Below are 19,532 nucleotides of genomic sequence, written 5' to 3'. Positions count from 1 at the left end.
CCATTGCACTGCCTCCTTGGAAGCAATGATTTTGATTGTTCCAGCATTTATGAGTAAAGGAAACATGTTACAGTAAGGAAATGTTATGTCCTTTTATTTAAATATTTAAAATAAATGTCTTTCTTTATTGAAAGCTGCACTCATCTGCTCCCATGGATTTGATTGTTATCTAGGTAATCAATTAATTGTTGGCTTCTGATAACAGCTCTTAAGGTGTAGCTCTTCGCATACCAATGTGATGACTCAGTGGCTCACACATTCTTAAATTAGTCACATGTGGCCTAAATCAAAAACTGTTTTGAAAGTAAACAAGAATTGTGTACAGAATTGTAGCCCTAATGGACTACTTCAGCACCAAAAATTGGTTCATTTTAATCAGAAATCACTATCTAGAATTGGATTGCTATGTTTGGGATTTGATCTTATTTTTCAGCCATGCATTATAATGGAAAATTTTTTTTACTGAATACAAGTTCTGAAACACTTGTTGCTTCTTTAGTAACATTCAGAACTATAGCTTAATAAATATAGCTTATTGTAATGAAAATAATAATGCATTATAGTAACAAGTGTATTCCTATTTACATACTTGTAAGTGTGCTTAGAATATGAATTTTTAGTACCTGAGAATCAGCAGGATTGTTTAATCAAAAGCACATTCAGATGTATGGTCTAGAATTCTGAAGAAGAACCACCTCTTAGTATTCCCTAAGAAAGCCAGATGAAATTCATATAGTTGCCAAAGGTCAACAGGTACTGACAGAAAGAGTGAGTGAGAGAGAGAGAAGACTAACATTAAGTTTGCATTCAGGCCAGTTGTGTTCTACCAGTTATATCCTGGGAACCAGTGACATTAGCTCTGATCCAAATTCCATATAGTCACTTCTGAACTGTCTACGGAGAGTGCATGTTCTCTGCTGAAATTTTATTCCTTTCAGATCAACCCAATCAGAAAGAATAGTGCAGGGTTCTTCTTGCTACATAATTCTGTTTATAAGGAAAGGCTGTACCATATTTTTATCGTTTAGTCCATACCTAGTCTAGATGCCTTTTATCCATTAAGTAAGCAGTTAAATTGCAAAAATAGTCATAATATGAATTAGGACTGACATATACTTTCCCCTTACTGCTAATTTTCTATGTGTGAAGAGGATATTAATTTTCATATTAATATCCTCTTCTATAGGTATTGCATAAATAGTTCAGTTTGTTTTTATAATATATACTTCTCTTAATTCTATTTTTCTACCAAAAAAGGCAAAAGGAAAAGAATTCCAAAATTATATATTTGCTTGTTTCTTAGATGTGATCTAAGATTTGAAGAATAGTAAGGTTTTCTATTATTGTAGAATTAAGGTACTATTTTAATAACTTTGGAAATTAATTATGACACTATTTGGATTTTTATGACAACTACAACCACCAGTTGAGAAGTTGAAGTCAATTATTTCTCTTTTATTTGTAGTTTGTAGCATTTAGGTTTTTTTTTTTTAGAATATGTGTTTTTGTTTGCTTTTGTACTGTATCATTCTTCAATACTTTCATAGTGTTACTAGTTTTCTCCCTGTGTATTGTTTTACATATAAAAGTTAAGTTAATAATTAAAAAATACAACAACATTTCAAGCAGGTTTGCAATGTTAGGACTTTTTCTCATACACAATATTTTAAAATACAATAAGATATTTGAGCACAGACTTCTTCCCAATATTAGCATAATTAGATGTTGTGAAACTATTGAATAATATACATAGATGGAATATAGATTAGCTTGCCATTGCTTTAACTGCTGTTAAAGGTAAATATCTTTGTTTCTTATTTCCATCACATTCTGGTGTGAAAACACCTTTTCCAAGAACAGAAAAAGTGTGTCTCAAGTTGTGATGTAGTTAACACCATTGAAATAATAGAAGAGTTATTTAGGAGTGTGATGGGTTTGGTAAAATATGACTAAAGGTTTTTTGGTAGAGCAATCTGAAGGATGATATGATTAGGCAAAGCAGGAACTTCTGTCTATATTTTAAAGTCTGCTTATAGACAGACAAGATCTTCCAGTTCATTTGTTGACATTTGTTAGTAAAAGCTTAATGCAGGAATCCAAAGGCACATGATCCCCCCCCCCCCCAGCCCAGATGTAGTTTTGGGAATGTGGATGAAGCATTTTGTGGAAATAATTTCAATTTTAGATAATTGTGTGAAGTCCAGAATACTTTTGGAACTTTTTTGTTAATTTTTCTTGAATTAAATAAAGAAAAAATTAACTAGTTTCATAAACTAATGTTTGTTAGTTTTTTTTTAAAAAAACCCCATTGTTTAATTTTATATTTGTTAAATATTATGCTTACTACGTTGTATTGTGTTATACTATTTATTTGATGTAGACCTAACCTCTGGAGTTTCTATAGCAGCCTTTTTTATTATATGCAGCATGAGGCATAGCACTTTTCTTGGTATCTAAGTTCCTTATTTTTGTGGGATATGAATTAAAACCTGTTTGCTAATAGCCATCATGTTTTACAAATATGTTTGCCTAGTTTTGACTGTAAGACTTGTACATTAAATTGTATAAGCCGTGTTTCTCAAACTCTGCTTCTCCAGATATTTTGGACTTGAGCTCTCACAGTTCCTAACAGCTGGTAAACTGACTGGGATTTCTGGGACTTGAAGTCCAAAACACCTAGAGAAGCAGAGTTTGAAAAAGACTGGATAAGCAGCTAGGCTCTGATTAATCAGATAAGAATTAAAAAAAACAAATGCCATGCTGAATCATACCAAAGAAGAGACATCTGTCATTAAACTTATGTAGTCCAGCATTTTGTTCACAGTAATCATAAATTGCTTGTGTTAATCCAAGAAATCCAAAGAAGGATATGAGTTCAACAGCATCATCCTTGGGTTTTCCACCAGATGATACACAGAGGTATCATTTTCGTTATGCTGTGTGTGAAGTAGAGAGCTGAATCACATTGAATGTGTGTACCTGAGTCTGAAAACCAGAGTTAGACTAGGGATTATGTTAATGTACTGTTCATCCTGCTGCCTAACAGACTTCCTGGCCAAGCTCATGGAACTGGTCTCGGAAATGTTGGAGTTGCCCAGACTTTTGCTTCTGAATAACTTCAACGTACCACTGGAGGCCAGTTTGTTGAGGCAGCTCTGGTATTTATGATATTCATGACAAACATGGGCCTATTTGTAGGTTTCTGGACCTACACATTCAGAAGTTCATACCCTGGATGTGGTTTTCAGCTCAGAACATACAGATCTGTGAGTGGAGATGATCAATACCTCTGAGTTGTCATAGACAGATCACCTTCTAGTCAGGGCTAGTATTACAGCTACAACCTACTCCTACAGGGGTGGAAGATCTATTAAAATGGTCCTCCCACAAAGGCTAATAGATTCTTTGAGATTTCAGGAGGCCTACTTTAGCCTAACAGAACCTAACCGGCAACCGTTACCCAGATGACCTTTTCATTAGCTGCCCCAAGACCCTGAAGTTACCTGCTGGAATTGCTCAGACAGTTAGATCAGCTGTTGGAATTTAAGAGACAATTAAAGACTCATCTCTTCTGGCAGGCCTACCCAATCAATTTTAAATTGTGAATTTTAATCTGCACTCTATCAGTGGATATTAATTTGTATTTTAACTCTGTATTTTGTTGTATGTCTTAATAGTGTTTTATCTCTTATTTTAATGATGTTGTATCCTGCCTCAAGCTGGATACAGGCGGGTAATAAAATTATTATTATTATTATTATTATCATTATTATTATTATTATTATTATTATATTGTATTTTATGGTAAGTAGTAGTTTCTTGTTGCTTGAGTGTTGAAATGAGCTGGGTCTAATTAGAGCTTTTGTGTGTGTTGTAATCCTTATCTTCCGATGTGCTGTCAGCCATTCCCAATATGATCTTACCACACAGTAGTATTTTTGTTCACAGTATTAGAAGACTTGCCTTATATACCAAAGTTTTAAGTATTTTTGTCATTTTTATTTCATGGTTTAGCAAAAACAGATAAATATGATTCCAGAGATTTGGAGAGACTACAGCAAGATGATACCTGGGTTGAAAATTTCCTACTATGGAGGCATGATATTGTGGATGATACACTGAAGATGATAGATGAAAGTTTTCAGTGGAGGAAAGAATATGCAGTTCATGGTAAGATTTGTAACCAAGTTAAAAATGTATACTTTTTCAGGTGAATTGCACTATATCTCTATATTTATTCCTGGATTAAGTTATCACAGGATTGTAAATGACCCCAACTAATTATCTGTTGTCACAAAATTGGACTAAAAATACAGCAACCTCAAAGCATCAAGAAAGGACTGAAAATGGCTAATAAATACACATACATATGTGAATACAAATCCAGCTATATGGAAATTTTAATTCTTGGGCTGGTCCCAAATAATGAATAGTAGGTCTAGTCTACATTTTTTAAACCTAATTTGTGCTATTTAATTTTTAACTGTCAGATTGTTTCTTATATTTCCACTATGATGGCTTATTTAATCTTAGGGGCACTCTTCCTAATATGCAAAAATCAAGATGACTATTGTGCTTGGGCTGACAAATTCTTAGTCTTACGTATCTTCCTTTTATCATCAGAGTGAGAAGTATGGACACCTTAACTATTAAAATTATAAACTATTTTAAAGTCCAGATTCATATTTTTTTAATGTGAACATAGTTGTGTATATAAATTCAGGTGGCCAACATAAATTATGTCTTTCTATGTTTGGAGGACTTTGGAGTTTTGTGATATCATAATATGTGCTTTTCTAACTATATTTTTTCTACAGACTTGACTGAATCTTCACTTCCAAAGTGGTTATTTGATAATGGTTCCCTTTATCTGCATGGTTATGACAAGGAAGGCCATAAAATATGTAAGTCAGATTTCTTATTTTATGTATTTATTGATGCATCAAAAGATAGATTTTCAGTATAAGGAAACCTCATGCTATTATAGCATTGGCTCCCACTGGTCTAAAATCTTGATTTCAGTGGCTTTAAGTATGGTTCATTATCAACTAGCCGTCCCCTGCCACACGTTGCTGTGGCCTAGTCTGTGTATATGTATTTTTTGTGTGTGTATATGTGTGTATATATTGTGTATATGTGTGTGTTTGAGTATACATATGTGGTTTTGCGCACGTGTTGTAATTTTTATTTTTTGGCTTTTTATGTCTCTTCTGCTGTGTTTTTGAGTGTTTTTATGAGAGGTGGTCACTCATTGGCCTGATCGGTGTATTGTGTCCAAATGTGGTGTCAATTCGTCCAGTGGTTTTTGAGTTATGTTAATCCCACAAAAGGATATTACATTTTTATTTATATAGATTCAAGCTTTTGACATCTGTATCTGTGAGAAGCAAGAATGTTAGAAAAATGTTTTTTAAAAGGATTTAATAATACATATAAAAGACAGCAATTGTGAGTTTACTGTCACTTCCTGGTTATCTAGTGGTATTTTTCCTCCTTTGCATGGCAACTTTGATATCAGCTGTATCCAGAATCAATACCGACCTTTGTCTAGCAATCTGTGCTCACTTGCTTAGAAGGAGCCCCTGGTGGCGCAATGGGTTAAACTCTTTCTCCTAAGAAAGGGGAAATTTAAGCATTGTGATGGGCTGCTTCTATAGTGTGTAAACTTGTATTTGTACTCCAGGCTTACAACTTTTCCTAATTGTCTAGAGTACAAATACAAGTTTACATGCTGTAGAAGCAGATCATCACAATGCTTAAGTTTCCCTTTCTCAGCATCAAATGTCTTTCATTTGTCATCATTTACTATAATATTTTGGAAAACAACTATAAGAAGAAATAATCATAATTGACATGCTGTGATATAAAAGAAAATTTATAGTGATACCTTGATTTAAAAAATTAATTTGTTCTGTAACTGTGTTCTTAAGTCAAAATGTTCTTATCTCAAAGCAAATTTTGCTAATGAAATGCTAATAATCCATTCCTGTCCCCTGAAAACCACAACATTTTTGTTATGTGTTTTTAAGTAAGGAAATGTACTTTATAAATAACAAATAATGTATTAAATATTTAGGGTTGGCAGTGCTTGGTTCCATCCAGCCACTGTGGCAAGGAAGCACATTTGAGTCAACAAAATATGTGATGGCAAGGCAAAACACTTTCATTTTCTTCATACTGTAATTCCAACCTCTCTCTCTCTCCCTCTGCTTCTGTTTTTGAAGCAAAACATACAGTAATGAAAGATACAGTACTTGATGTTTAAGCTGAGGCTCGCTTCACCAGGGTGGACTGCAATTTCTGGTGTGGAATCTCTGGATTGGACTCCTCCCAGAATGTGTATGGGAAGCAATCACATTGAGCTGGAGCTTCTTCCTTGCAGGAAGAGCCAGAGCTGCTTTTTCTGTCTGCCTTGCATTAGCACTGGTTTAAGGGGCAAAGAGGCCTCTTTTGCACTGTTCATAGGTCAAAACAGCATTCGGATATCAAAACGTCACTCTAGGCCAGGCATGGGCAAACTTCAGCCTTCTGGGTGTTGTGACTTCAACTCCCACAATTTCTAACAGCCAGTAAATTGGCTGGGATTTCTGGGAGTTGAAGTCCAAAACACCAGGAGGGCCAAAGTTTGCCCATGCGTGCTCTAGGCTGAGTGAGGACTTGTACATTAAGACGTACTTATGTTGGGACATTCTTATTATGTAGAGATTGTACTGTATAACTTATAAAATGAAAGTGTCATTTTCACTTAGGAACAAGTCTAAGTTATTCCTTATCTTTCTGACATATATGTATATTTGTTTGTTTCCCCATTAGTTTGGTTCAGGGTGAAACTTCATACAAAAGATCCTAAAACTCAATTTGAAAAAAAGAAACTAGTAGCTTTTTGGTTAGAGCGCTATGCAAAAAGGGAAAATGGCAAGCCTTTGACAGTGGTGTTTGACATGGCTGAAACTGGACTGAGTAACATAGTAAGCATGCTTTATGTTTTTCATCTTGGTGCTATATCTTGAATGTTGCTTTATGTTGGAAACATGAATAACATTATGTACGCATACTTAAAATTAATTTAAATTAGATTTAAATTCGTTCTTTGCCCTCTGGTATAAATCTAAATGTTCTGGATTGACAGGTTCATGAATTGCAGCTGAAACTTGCTGCTTAATGACATAGGTGTGCTACTTGCATAATTGCAGAAAGTGATACAGTCATGTTTTGTAATAAACTTCTAGTGAAATTCACAGGATTGATACCTATTTTCACAACTCTTTCAGCATTGTATTGCCACTTAAAATAGTAACTTTTGATAATGTATGTCTGTGCCAAGACAGCCAAGTCCCTTCTGACAGCACATCTAGCCCATATTGACTTTTAATATCCCACAAGAAATTATATGTATCCAATATGTCACCGTCAGATTTGCAAACATAATGTGACCATATATAATAACTTGCACATGTTGCTTGATTCTAGCATGCAAATGCTTCATAGGAATGGTTAAGAATCCCCTTTGAATTTCTAGGTTTTCAAGTAAGGAAATAAATGTTTTAAAAATAATTTTGCTGCTCTCAATGCAGACATGAAGATACTGAAGCATGTCTCATTTTCCTGTTCAGCAGTTCCTTTATCCAGAGATGATGCTGACCTACTTCTTAAACTCTTTATGACTTTTGAAGCAATTAGAGAAAATCAGTAGTGGATGTGCTAAATTAAACTTCCTTAGAAGTTTTGAAAAATTTATTGAGAGGGTTTGATGTTTTTGTTAATTGATAATATTCTTTGTTTTAGGACTTGGATTTTGTGCGATACATTATTGGTTGTTTTAAGGTCTATTATCCTAATTACCTCAGTAAGTATGATAGCTTTGATTTATATTCTAAATCAAGAAAATATAAATTCTTGAGTAATGAAAGGTGTTTTTTTTTAGATTTGAGGTATAAAGTGGCTGATTCTGATAGTACTTGAAAAACGAAACTAACCAATACCAACAGTACAGCAGTGTGAAGAACTGATACCAGTTTTAGATATTTTGTGAGCATCACTTCTATAGCAGGGATGAAATGGCTCTAAATGCTGAATGGCACATCTTTTCATTCTTGTAACCTCATGGGCCTCATAAATAATTGCTCACGGCTGCCATATTTAAAGATTATCCCATAGTTGGGAAGTTTCACCACCCATAATTTAATCACCTCTCTGAGTTACCTCATAAGCCATAGCAGTGGCGAGGTAGTAGAAAGATGACACAGAATTACTGCCAGTAGTCAAGCTGATACTAATAAGGTTGTTCACAGAACAGCTAGTGGAGTCATATTTCTTCTCATGGTTCTGGAGCTCATCTGGTTGCACTACTTTCTTGTGTTCAACTCCATTTCATAACTATTCCAAAAACATTCTAATGTTAAATTCTGTCAAATTATTAGAATCCAAATGACAATACACTTGTGAGTCTCCCCGCCCTGCAACTTGAAAAGCCATTCTCAAGGTTGCGATGGCTCACAGGGAAATTCTGTCTCATAAATAAGTTAGATTGGAAAAACATTTTGTTCATATCTTTGAAATAACCATTTACACTGGATACCCCACTACAGGTTGCTTACATAATCAGTTTGCAATTGCATTTTTTATTATTTTGCATTTAAGATAATTAACACATCAAAAAAAATAGATTTGTACGGTGATGTCAGAAAATAAATATTTCCTGGTTTCATCCTTGAATTTTTATTTAAATTTATTTATCACAGTTGGTAAAATGCACAAGAAATAAAATTCACATTTTGTACTCAGCTTCAAAAAGTCGCCTAAGTAAAAAAGAGTAATTTTATCCCTGAAGAGTTTACAGTCTACATTTCTACACAATGGCAAATAAGCAGAAGTACTGGACAAATATCAGCAAATAGGAAGTTTAGGTCAGTGTTAAAAGGATGTATTAACAAATAGTAAATCAAAGATTTATTGGTATATGCAACACACTGGATTGTGTGTGCAGCTGATGAGCATTTAACTGACAAATTTTGAATGGTCTGATCTAGGCTTAGGATGAGCATGTTCTCAGAGTGGATCTAGTTAAGTCATTTGAGTATAATCGGTACTGAGTTTAAAAGTCAGTTCAGGTCTCAGGTATGCAGTTTTCTGAGTATTCTTTGCCTAAGTATCCCCCACTCCCCCAGAAATGTATGATACTTCCATAAGTCAACAGGCAACTTGTAGGCAGACAGACAGATAGATGTACGCACGCAGAGAATGTGTACCACTTTTGTTATTGCATTTTGGTTTATCATTCTGCTTTCTCTATCATTACATGTTAGAGTGCAATTGGGAATGTATGCTTTTTCTTAAGATACACTTGTCTCACAAAAGTCATTAAAGACTAATTACTCTGAAGGTTGGCATATTACATCCTTAATGGGAACACATCCTCTTTGTGTTTTTGCAGCTAAAATTGTGATCTTTGAATTGCCTTGGATAATGAATGGTAAGATACAATTTTAAAGTTTCTTCAAATGTAGTCTGCAATGAATCTTAGTAGAATTTCTTCATTAGAACATTACTGATTTATTGTTAGCAGGAATGTTCTAATATATCTATAGTATTTGTGTATTGCCCTTTTCAGTTTTGTTCTATCCTCCCTCCCCCCCCCCCCAAAAAAAAAAAAAAAGCAACCACAGTAAAGTATCCTGTACATGTTTGGTTTAAAACCTCGAATGTCAGTTGTGATTCTTAAGACAACGGTGGGCCCTTGGTATCCTCTGGTGTTTGGTTCCAGGACCCCCATGCATACTTATATCCATGGATGCTCAAGTTCCATTATATACAATGATGTAGTAAACAGGGTCCCTTATATAAAATGGCAAAATCAGGGTTTGTTTCAACTATTTATTTGTGGATGGTGGGAATCCTGAACTTGTTTTTCTGGCGGAAGAGCGTGTTGGTGATGACAAGGTTGTGCTCCGCACATTTGGTGAGAAGCAGGATGCCATTTGAGTTGCTGTTTCCAACCCCGTCTTTTCCTATGGTGCCTGGCCACAGGTCGAAGTCTCGCCCGACTCTTGCATTGAAGTCCCCCAGGAGAATGATTTTGTCCTCCTTAGGTATCCCCGATAGGACGGTGTCCAGCTGACAGTAGAATTTCTCCTTGATGTCTTCATCGGCGTCTAGTGTTGGTGCATAGGCACTTATGATGGTTGCCCGTTGGTTTTTGGCAAGATCAATTCGGAGGGTGGAGAGTCGTTCGTTGATGCCAGTGGGTGCTTCGGACAGATGTTTCATCAGATCATTTCTGATGGCGAAGCCAACTCCGTGCATTCTTTGGTCTTCTTCGGGCAGTCCCTTCCAGAAGAAGGTGTAGCCTCCTTTTTCTTCCTTCAGCTGTCCCTCTCCTGCTCTCCGGGTCTCCTGAAGGGCTGCTATGTCGATGTTAAAGCGTCCCAGCTCCCTTGCGATGATGGCAGTTCTGCGTTCGGGGCGTTCACTGCCACTGTTGTCCATCAGTGTTCGTACGTTCCACGTACCGAAGTTCATTTTTCTTTTTTGGCCGCAGGATGGTGACCCCACTGGACGCGGCAGTCCAGTCAGGGATGAGAGAGGCAGACTATGTTTAGGGCACCTTTTCTAGCCCCCTCCCCGTGTGGGGTGAGCAGAGTGGGTCCTCAATAGGGCTGCTCAGTCGCGGATACAGCTGCCGAACTACTCAACTGCCTCAGTCCTTGAGGTAGAACGACTGAGTCCGTACCCACCGCCCATGTGCCAGTCTGTGACTAGGGGCTTCCAGATTTCACAGTCCTGCCCCCGTCGCCACTCGCTGATCGCCATGGGACTTTGGTTGGTTTGTTTTTCTTTTCTTTGGAAGACGCCTGTGCATGGGTTTTTTTAATGTGTGGAGGTCAGTGCACAACTGAACAACACACAGTCTTCACAGATGAGGTTCCACTGGTGATGTAGTTTAACACAATGACCATGGCTTCTCAGTCTGTTGCAGCCTTCTTCCGCCTTCGCAGCCGTTGTAACATGTGCCATGTTATCCTCCGCCTGCTCCGCCGTTGAGGTCTTTGGGTCTTCGGACTGTGCTTGGTCTGGGACCTCCCCCGCGGCCACTCCTGGGAGTGCAGGACTCCAGTTGTTGTGCCCACAGGTTCATCGGAACACGCAAGCCCCCTCACCACGACAAGGTGACAGTCCATCGAGGGGGGTGACAGTCCATCGAGACATCATGGAAGCACCCCCGGTCAAAGCACTGGCACCTCTTAGACTATGTAATCACACGTGCCAGAGACCGTTGTGACGTGCTCCTCACAAGAGCCATGACAGGTGCTGACGACTGCTGGACCGACCACAGGCTAATCCGATCCACGATGGCTATCAAGATCGCCCCCAAGCGCAGACTCCAAGGAAGGAAGACAAGGCGCAAAATGAACACCCAAGCCCTTCAGGAGCCCTCCAGGCGAGCCCATCTCCAAACAGCACTCAAGGACCATCTACCCACAGTACACCCCGAAAATGTTGAGGAACATTGGAACAAACTGAAGACCTCCATCATCCAAGCCTGCGAAGAAACTATTGGATACCAAGCCAAGAAACATCAAGACTGGTTTGACGAAAATGACATCGAGATCCAACAGCTAATCAACAAGAAAAGGAAAGCCTTCCAAACATGGCAGAGAGACATCCACTGTGCTGCTAAGAAAAAGATCTACGCCAGTGCAAAAGCTGAGGTCCAAAGAAGGACAAGAGAACTCAAGAACATCTGGTGGACAAAGAAGGCTGAAGAAATCCAACACCTGGCAGATACCCATAATGCTCAAGGATTTTTCAAAGCCACAAAGGTCATCTATGGGCCAAGAAACCATGGCATACAGCCTCTACGCTCATCAGACGGAACCAAACTCCTGAAGGACCAAAAGTCAATTGCACTACGTTGGAAAGAACACTACCAAAGCCTCCTAAACCGCAGCTCCAGTGTGGCCGAAGAGGTCCTCTCACAAATCCCGCAACAACAAACCAGGGATGAGCTTGCAGCACTGCCTAGTTTGGAAGAAGTCAGCAATGCCATCAGCCAACAAAAGAACAACAAAGCCAGCGGACCGGATGGGATCCCTGCTGAAATCTTTAAAGAGGGAGGACCTGCGCTGACACACCAACTCCACCAGCTCATAGAAAAAGTGTGGGTGACCGAGAAAATCCCAGCAGACTTCAAGGATGCCACCATCATCACCCTCTTCAAAAAAGGGGAAAGAACAGACTGCGGAAACTATCGAGGTATCTCCCTTCTAACCTCTGCTGGAAAAATCCTCGCAAGAATCCTTGCAAACCGCCTTCTGCCCCTCTCAGAAGACACTCTCCCAGAATCCCAGAACGGCTTCCGCCCCTCCAGAGGAACTGTGGACATGATCTTCACTGCACGACAGCTCCAAGAAAAATGCAGAGAACAAAATCAACCTCTGTACATGGCATTCATCGACCTTGCAAAGGCATTCGACACAGTGAATCGCAGCGCTCTCTGGACCATCCTCCACAAAATCGGGTGCCCAAGCAAATTCGTGAACATCCTGCGGCTCCTCCACGATGACATGATGGCAACAGTCTTGGACAGCAATGGCTCCCAAAGTGACCCATTTAAGGTGGAATCGGGTGTCAAACAGGGATGTGTTATTGCCCCAACTTTATTCTCCATCTTCATCGCCATGATACTTCACCTTGTTGATGGGAAGCTTCCCACCGGAGTGGAAATCATCTATCGGACAGACGGCAAGCTATTCAACCTCAGCAGACTGAAAGCCAAAACCAAGGTCACAACAACATCTGTTATAGAACTCCAGTATGCTGATGACAATGTCGTCTGTGCACATACAGAAGAAGATCTACAAGCCACTCTCAACACCTTTGCAGAAGCATACACAAAGCTTGGCCTATCACTGAACATCGAGAAAACCAAAGTGCTGTTCCAGCAGTCACCAGCCGTCCCCTCTCCAATGCCAGAGATACAGCTTAATGGTGTAACATTAGAAAATGTCGACCATTTCCGCTACCTTGGCAGCCACCTCTCCACCAAAGTCAACATCGACGCCGAAATACAACACCGCCTGAGCTCTGCAAGTGCAGCATTTTCCCGAATGAAGCAGAGAGTTTTTGAGGACCGGGACATCCGTAGGGATACCAAGGTGCTTGTCTATAAAGCTATTGTCCTCCCAACCCTGCTATATGCCTGTGAGACGTGGACTGTCTACAGACGTCACATGCAGCTCCTGGAACGATTCCATCAGCGCTGCCTCCGGAAAATCCTGCAAATCTCCTGGGAAGACAGGCGGACAAACGTCAGCGTGCTGGAAGAAGCAAAGACCACCAGCATTGAAGCGATGGTCCTCCAACATCAACTCCGCTGGACAGGCCACGTTGTCCGGATGCCTGACCACCGTCTCCCAAAGCAGTTGCTCTACTCCGAACTCAAGAACGGAAAACGGAATGTTGGTGGGCAGGAAAAGAGATTTAAAGATGGGCTCAAAGCCAACCTTAAAAACTCTGGCATAGACACTGAGAACTGGGAGGCCCTGGCCCTTGAGCGCTCCAGCTGGAGGTCAGCTGTGACCAGCAGTGCTGCAGAATTCGAGGAGGCACGAGTGGAGGGTGAAAGAGAGAAACGTGCCAGGAGGAAGGCGCGTCAAGCCAACCCCGACCGGGACCGCCTTCCACCTGGAAACCAATGCCCTCACTGCGGAAGAAGATGCAGAGCAAGAATAGGGCTCCACAGCCACCTACGGACCCACAAGGAAACCCATGATGGAAGACCATCTTACTCGTCCAACGAGGGATCGCCTAAGTAAGTAAGTAAGTAAGGTGGGAATCCATATGTATGGAAGGCCCAACTGTATTTATACCTCATTCAGTCCATTCTGAACATAGAATACATTCATCCCACTATTTGATGGTTTTGTAAATGCTCTCAACCAAGATTTTCAAAAAGAAGCCCTACAGTAACTGATTTGCCTAATCTGGTGCAAGCTGTTCATGGTTTTCTTTGTGCAATTTTTTCTCCAACCTATTTTTTTCTAGCTGCTTTTAAACTTGTTAAAAGTTGGCTGGGCCCAGAAGCAGTGAATTTGTTGAAGGTGACTAATAAAAATGATGTCCAGGAGTATATCAGTGCTGAATACCTACCACCCCATATGGGTGGAACGGTGAGTATATTTGTATGTTTTTAATGCTAGTGCAATTTACAGTAGTATCCTTTTATGCAGAATGTGAGAAAAGGAACAGTATTTAATCCTAAATCTGAACAATATGTAAGTTTATAGCATATATGTTATTAAATAGCAGATATAAAGGGAATAAGCAATCTTTTTCCCTTTTAATAATTCATTTATGATATGCTTGTTTGATTTAGTTTTGTTATTAATTTCCTATTTTTGTTCTTTGCATTCCGTGTACTCCACATAGGTGGTAAAGTCAAACTGAAAGGCCTTGGTGTAATGCAATTGAGATTTCTTCACAGACTCCTTTGAAAGAAATTCAGTGGGTGGTTAAATATTGTGATTGTGATATAAGAAAAAAATATGTCCTCTAGTTATCCAGACTTCTTACATCACTGAATACCTCATACCCCTAAGATTAGATAACTGATGGAGATGTACAATAGCATATAGAACCTGTCTCTTTAATCTTTGTTAATAGTGTGTTTGTTTGGGGGGGGGGGGGGGTGAGCCTTTGACAAGCTATTTTCATATTGTAGGTTCTTGTTGATACATAAGAAAAATGTGTTGCAGAACAAAGAGGCAAAACGATGAGCCAAAATAATTACGTTAGGTGGAAGCTTTTGGAAGAAGGCTTTTGGAAGAAAGCTTTCATCTTCTTGCCCCTTCAGAGTTTCAGAACTCTCTCCTAAACAGCATATGGTGGCACTTGGACACTACTGAGGGAGAAAGGAATTATTCAAAACCATGCAAGTTACTTGCATCTGGTATTATATTATTTTCCCTTTTTAAAGTGGAAAGGAATAGGCAAAAAAAATCTGTTTGCCTTCTATATGCCAGGTAATAAGATTCAATCTGCTGTCTGTAATACTGAAAAGAACATACAGTTAATTCAACATATATTTATTTAACTTTAGGAAATGTGATACATTTTCATAAATTTCACATAGTACTGTCCTGTGCTCATTTTCCTACCTGAATAAAAATTTTCAGTTTACATATTTTCCAGGCATTCCTTTCTTGTTGCCTTTTTGACATGAAAAAAATATCCTTTATTTCTTATTTACCACTTAATATTTTTCATGTAATTTCCTTTCATATCTCTTTTCAAGGAACAGGCAATCTATATTGCATAAGTTTGTACAAATATATTATTTAATCAGATAGGCTTCAAGTCTAAAAAGACTGTATATACTGGAGTATAAACTGACCTGAATATAAGCGGAGGCACCTAATTTTACCATAAAAAAAACTGGGAAAATGTATTGACTTGAGTATAAGCCAAGGGTGGGAAATGCAGCAGCTACTTGTAAATTTCAAAATAAAAATAGATACCAATAAAATTACATTAATTGAGGTTAAATGGTTTTTAATATTTGCATAAAACTATAATTTAAGATAAAACTATCCAACTCTGATTAAGCCATTATTCTAAACTTCTTCAATGTAAATGTGCTTACGTATCCTTCCAATAATAATAGAGAAAAATAGTAAATGTAATAAAAATAATAGAGTAAAATAATGGAAATGTAATAATAGGGTCAATTAATAAATGAAATAATAATAAAGTAAAATAATAAATGTAATGATAGCTATAATAAATGGAGTAAAATAATAAATGTAATAATAATAGAGTAAAATATAAATGTAATAAAATATTAAAAGAGTAACATAATATAAATGTAATAGTGATACATAGAGTAAATCATAAATATAATAAAAACAATAATAACAGTAAAATAGTAAATAACTTTGGCTTCAGAATAAGCCAAGGGGCCTTTTTCTGCCTCCCCCCTCCCCCCGAAAAGAGCCGAAAAACTTGCCTTATACGGTACATATATACTGGAAGTTACTCTATATAGCCACAGGTATGCTTTTGTGGTTTTCCTTTCCAGCTTATTTTGAAGCAATAAATCCCCTTTTTAAAATGAACAATGACTTTATCTGTTAGTAGTAGTGACTGTATTGTTTCCACTTCTCATCCCATGTTCCTTTTTTTGGATTTCAGTTTGAATGTTAAATTTATTTTAGACCTGCTACAAAGTAACTTATTTAATAGAAGGCATATTATCTTGAATTTGCTGAAAAGCTAGTGTAAAAGGAATTTCCACTTATTATTCTACAATTGTGTGATAATAGAAAACAGACATATCAATATGTACATCAAACGTGTATTCTAAAGCAGAATGTTTAGCCAGTAATAAGACTATAATGTGAAATTAGACAGGCGCCCTCCCTTATGGCCTTTCGTAAGGGCCTGAAAACATGGCTTTTCGAGATGGCCTTCAACTGAGTGCTATGTTATTGGAAATGACGACCGGAATGGACTACGACTATGAGATTGATTATGACCCCATGATAAGACGAAGCGGATTTTTAGTATAATTAGATGTTATGTATTAGTAAGATGTTGTTTGTTGTCTTGACTTATTGTAAACTGTTTTTCTATGTTTTGTACACCGCCACGAGTCGCCCTAGGGCTGAGAGCGGCGGTTAATAAGTGCAAGTAATAAATAAATAAATAAATAAATAAATAAATAATTGTTGATAGTTGTCTGTATTTACACTTTGCTTTTTCCCAGAACTGGGATTCAGATTCAATATAGAAAGAGATAATACATACAAACATACAAAATGTGTTTGGTTTTGATTTAAAAGCTATCTATTAAAAATAGAAATAATGTAGAAGCACTGCCCAGTCTAGGCAATATATTTTGCTTTACAGCCATCCCTCCACATTAGCTGGGTTTAGGGGTACAGGATCCCCATGAAGGTAAAGAACACTAAATAAGGACATTGCTGTTGTTTTATCTCTCTAGGAATGTCTGGGTCTTCCAGCATGGTTGACTTCTGTTGGAAACTGACTATAGAATCACATTGAAAGACTTAGGCATTCCTAAAGAGATCTTCTCTAGAAATATCCAGGTCTTCCAACATAACCAAGGAAGGCTGATCATATGAGTCCCACTGGAAGACATGGAGATTCCTAGAGAGAAGATTTAAATCAAATTCATGAAAATAATTTTACAAAACTCAAAACCACAAATGTGAGTGTATTTTAAATTGAATTTCTTTTGGTCCTTTTCTCTTCATACTTCATTTGTTGTTTCCTCACTCAGTAAATGTTCTGTGTCCACTTCTTTTGCTTTCTCTGGTTTTATTTCTTCAAATTAATTATCCTTTCTTCTTTTTTCTCCTCTATACTAAAAATAGCCTTTAACCTTTTCTTCTAGGTGTTGTCTTTCTCCCTTGCTATTTCTCACTCCCTTTCTCTCTTCCCTTCATGTCTCATTCACAAACACATCCCCAAGATGCAGGACGGTTAAAACCCAATCAGCCAAACCAGGATCCATTTTTAGGGAATTCTCCATCAAAACATACCCATTAAAGTACTGGACATGTGTGTGCTTATACCTGCCTCCAGTGAACTGAATAACACCCTACTCCACTTCCATGGCACTGGTTACCTTCTTTTTCAGAGCCTGCAAGCCTTAATTATCTTTTTGAGAAAGAGACTTTTTTCTTTCTTGTCTCTCAGGTTGTGAAGGAACTAAAGTGAAATGAGAACCAATTTCTGTCAGTTTAAAATAAAATTATATCTTGCCTGGACAGTGACAGGAGTTAAACTATTTATAAGTGGCTCTTTGTCCTTGACAATAATATCTTCAGTGTGCCATTATCAGAGATTACATATAATCATAATAAAATAATATGTGCTGTACTTTTATTATTTTATTACTATATGTATCTTACGGAAAATAATATATCTTTCTACTTAAAAGTATAAAGTTGGGGCCAAAGGGTGGGGAAAGGATGATTTTGGAGTGTTCACTGAGATTTGGTGTTTCTGTTTTGCTCTTCCCTGTACCCAGCAATAATTCACTAACTTCTTATGTCCTAGGATACCTTCAAGTACAGTTACCCTCCACTGGTTGATGATGATTTTCAAACACCCCTCTGTGAAAATGGACCCCTTACTAATGAAGATGAAACTGAAAGTAAAGAAGAAATTGATATAGATAACAAGGAAAGTCTAGATACTAATGAAGAGCAAGTACCCAATTCAAAAAAGGTATCCATGGACTGAATTGTACATAGAAAAGAAGTAAGCAATCATTTCATGGCAGTTGTCCAAGCATTTATGTTAATCAAGAAGATTGAATAAAGCCTGAAGGGTAAATGTGGTCGTCATGTCCTCCTGTTGATGCATAGAGATGAAATCTTTGGTTCTGTAGCTATGAAACTGTTGCTTAGCTACTGGCAGTTGACCACATTTTGTTTGGGTAAATGAGTACACAATTCCGTCTAAGCAGCTATCCAGTTGTGACGCTAAGAGAAAACCTGCTTAGATGTAACATTTCTTTCTATTTTTTCTTGTTGTGTTTTTGGTGTGGTTTGCCTTTTGTCACCTTGAGTGTTGCAGTTTAGAGTTCTTTGAAAATGGTATGATTTTAAAAAATCATTGTACTCCTTATTCTTGGGCAGGCTGAAGAAGCAATCCAGCATATAAGCTCTTCCATGATTTGTCCACTGGTAAGCCTGAATAGAGAACCCATCTCATCTGTAGTTGTTCTAACATAGTTACTTCTAGTCCTAATCCAGTAATGGATTAAATGTAGCCACAGACATCCTCCCCTGACCAAAAAAAAGTGGCAAAAGTGTGAATTGCTTCTGAAAGTCTTTGGAAATGGTTAATCAGTGTTTAAATAGGCCCCAGGACCCACACTGGTGGAACATAAAAAAAATGGTTTTGCAACCAAAAATGTTTATCTATCTCCAGGTTTGTTGTTCATTTATAGGAAGCCTGCTGAGTATTCTTGGAGCAGGCAATTGTTTTCCATATCAATTCAAGTTGGTTGACCCTGTTCTATTTATCCAGCATCTCAGGTGTGAGCTGGTTACATGAATGTCACATCTAATTCTTGATTATAGTACCCAAAGTGGTTTCTGTACACCAGGCATGGGCAAACTTTGGACCTCCAAGTGTTTTGGACTTCGACTCCCAGAAATCCCAACCAATGTATCGGCTGTTAGGAATTGTGGGAGTTGAAAGCCAAAGTTTGCCCATGTCTGATTCACACCTTCACACCTTTATCTGAATGACCTGGCAGTATTATTCACATGAGACTGCATATTGAAGGGGCTTGGCTTTTTATGCAGTTGTCAGATGCAATTAGTCATGGTGTTTCATTTTCTTACAATGCTCATATGTTACCATGGAGAGCTAAATATACCTATTTCTGGGTTCTCTTCATAGCAGATGTTCCTTCCCACTCAACATATTTATATTTAATACGCTATAGTTTTCTCCATGGTGATGTTACTCTTTAGAAGCATGATACTCCATCACAC

General features: G+C 37.9%; 1 protein-coding gene across 4 annotated transcripts in view; it reads left to right on the top strand.

Moving 5' to 3' along the window:
• MOSPD2 (motile sperm domain containing 2) overlaps positions 1–19,532 on the top strand; it is a 38,107-nt gene that overhangs the window by 5,042 nt on the left and 13,533 nt on the right. For 3 of the 4 annotated variants that reach the window (XM_060770002.2, XM_060769998.2, XM_060769997.2), the window contains exons 3-10: positions 4,015–4,170; positions 4,818–4,904; positions 6,814–6,968; positions 7,786–7,846; positions 9,434–9,472; positions 14,044–14,168; positions 18,082–18,252; positions 18,666–18,713. In XM_060770002.2, the coding sequence (XP_060625985.2) occupies positions 4,125–4,170; positions 4,818–4,904; positions 6,814–6,968; positions 7,786–7,846; positions 9,434–9,472; positions 14,044–14,168; positions 18,082–18,252; positions 18,666–18,713 (732 nt within the window). In that variant the 5' untranslated portion in view covers positions 4,015–4,124. The remainder of the gene's footprint in view (positions 1–4,014; positions 4,171–4,817; positions 4,905–6,813; positions 6,969–7,785; positions 7,847–9,433; positions 9,473–14,043; positions 14,169–18,081; positions 18,253–18,665; positions 18,714–19,532) is intronic. The other variant, XM_060769999.2, reaches the window with a different exon arrangement.

This window comes from Anolis sagrei, chromosome 3 (genome assembly GCF_037176765.1).
Source record: "Anolis sagrei isolate rAnoSag1 chromosome 3, rAnoSag1.mat, whole genome shotgun sequence".
In the NCBI taxonomy this organism is placed as follows: Eukaryota; Metazoa; Chordata; class Lepidosauria; order Squamata; family Dactyloidae; genus Anolis; species Anolis sagrei.
This window is presented reverse-complemented; position numbering and strand designations above follow the sequence as displayed.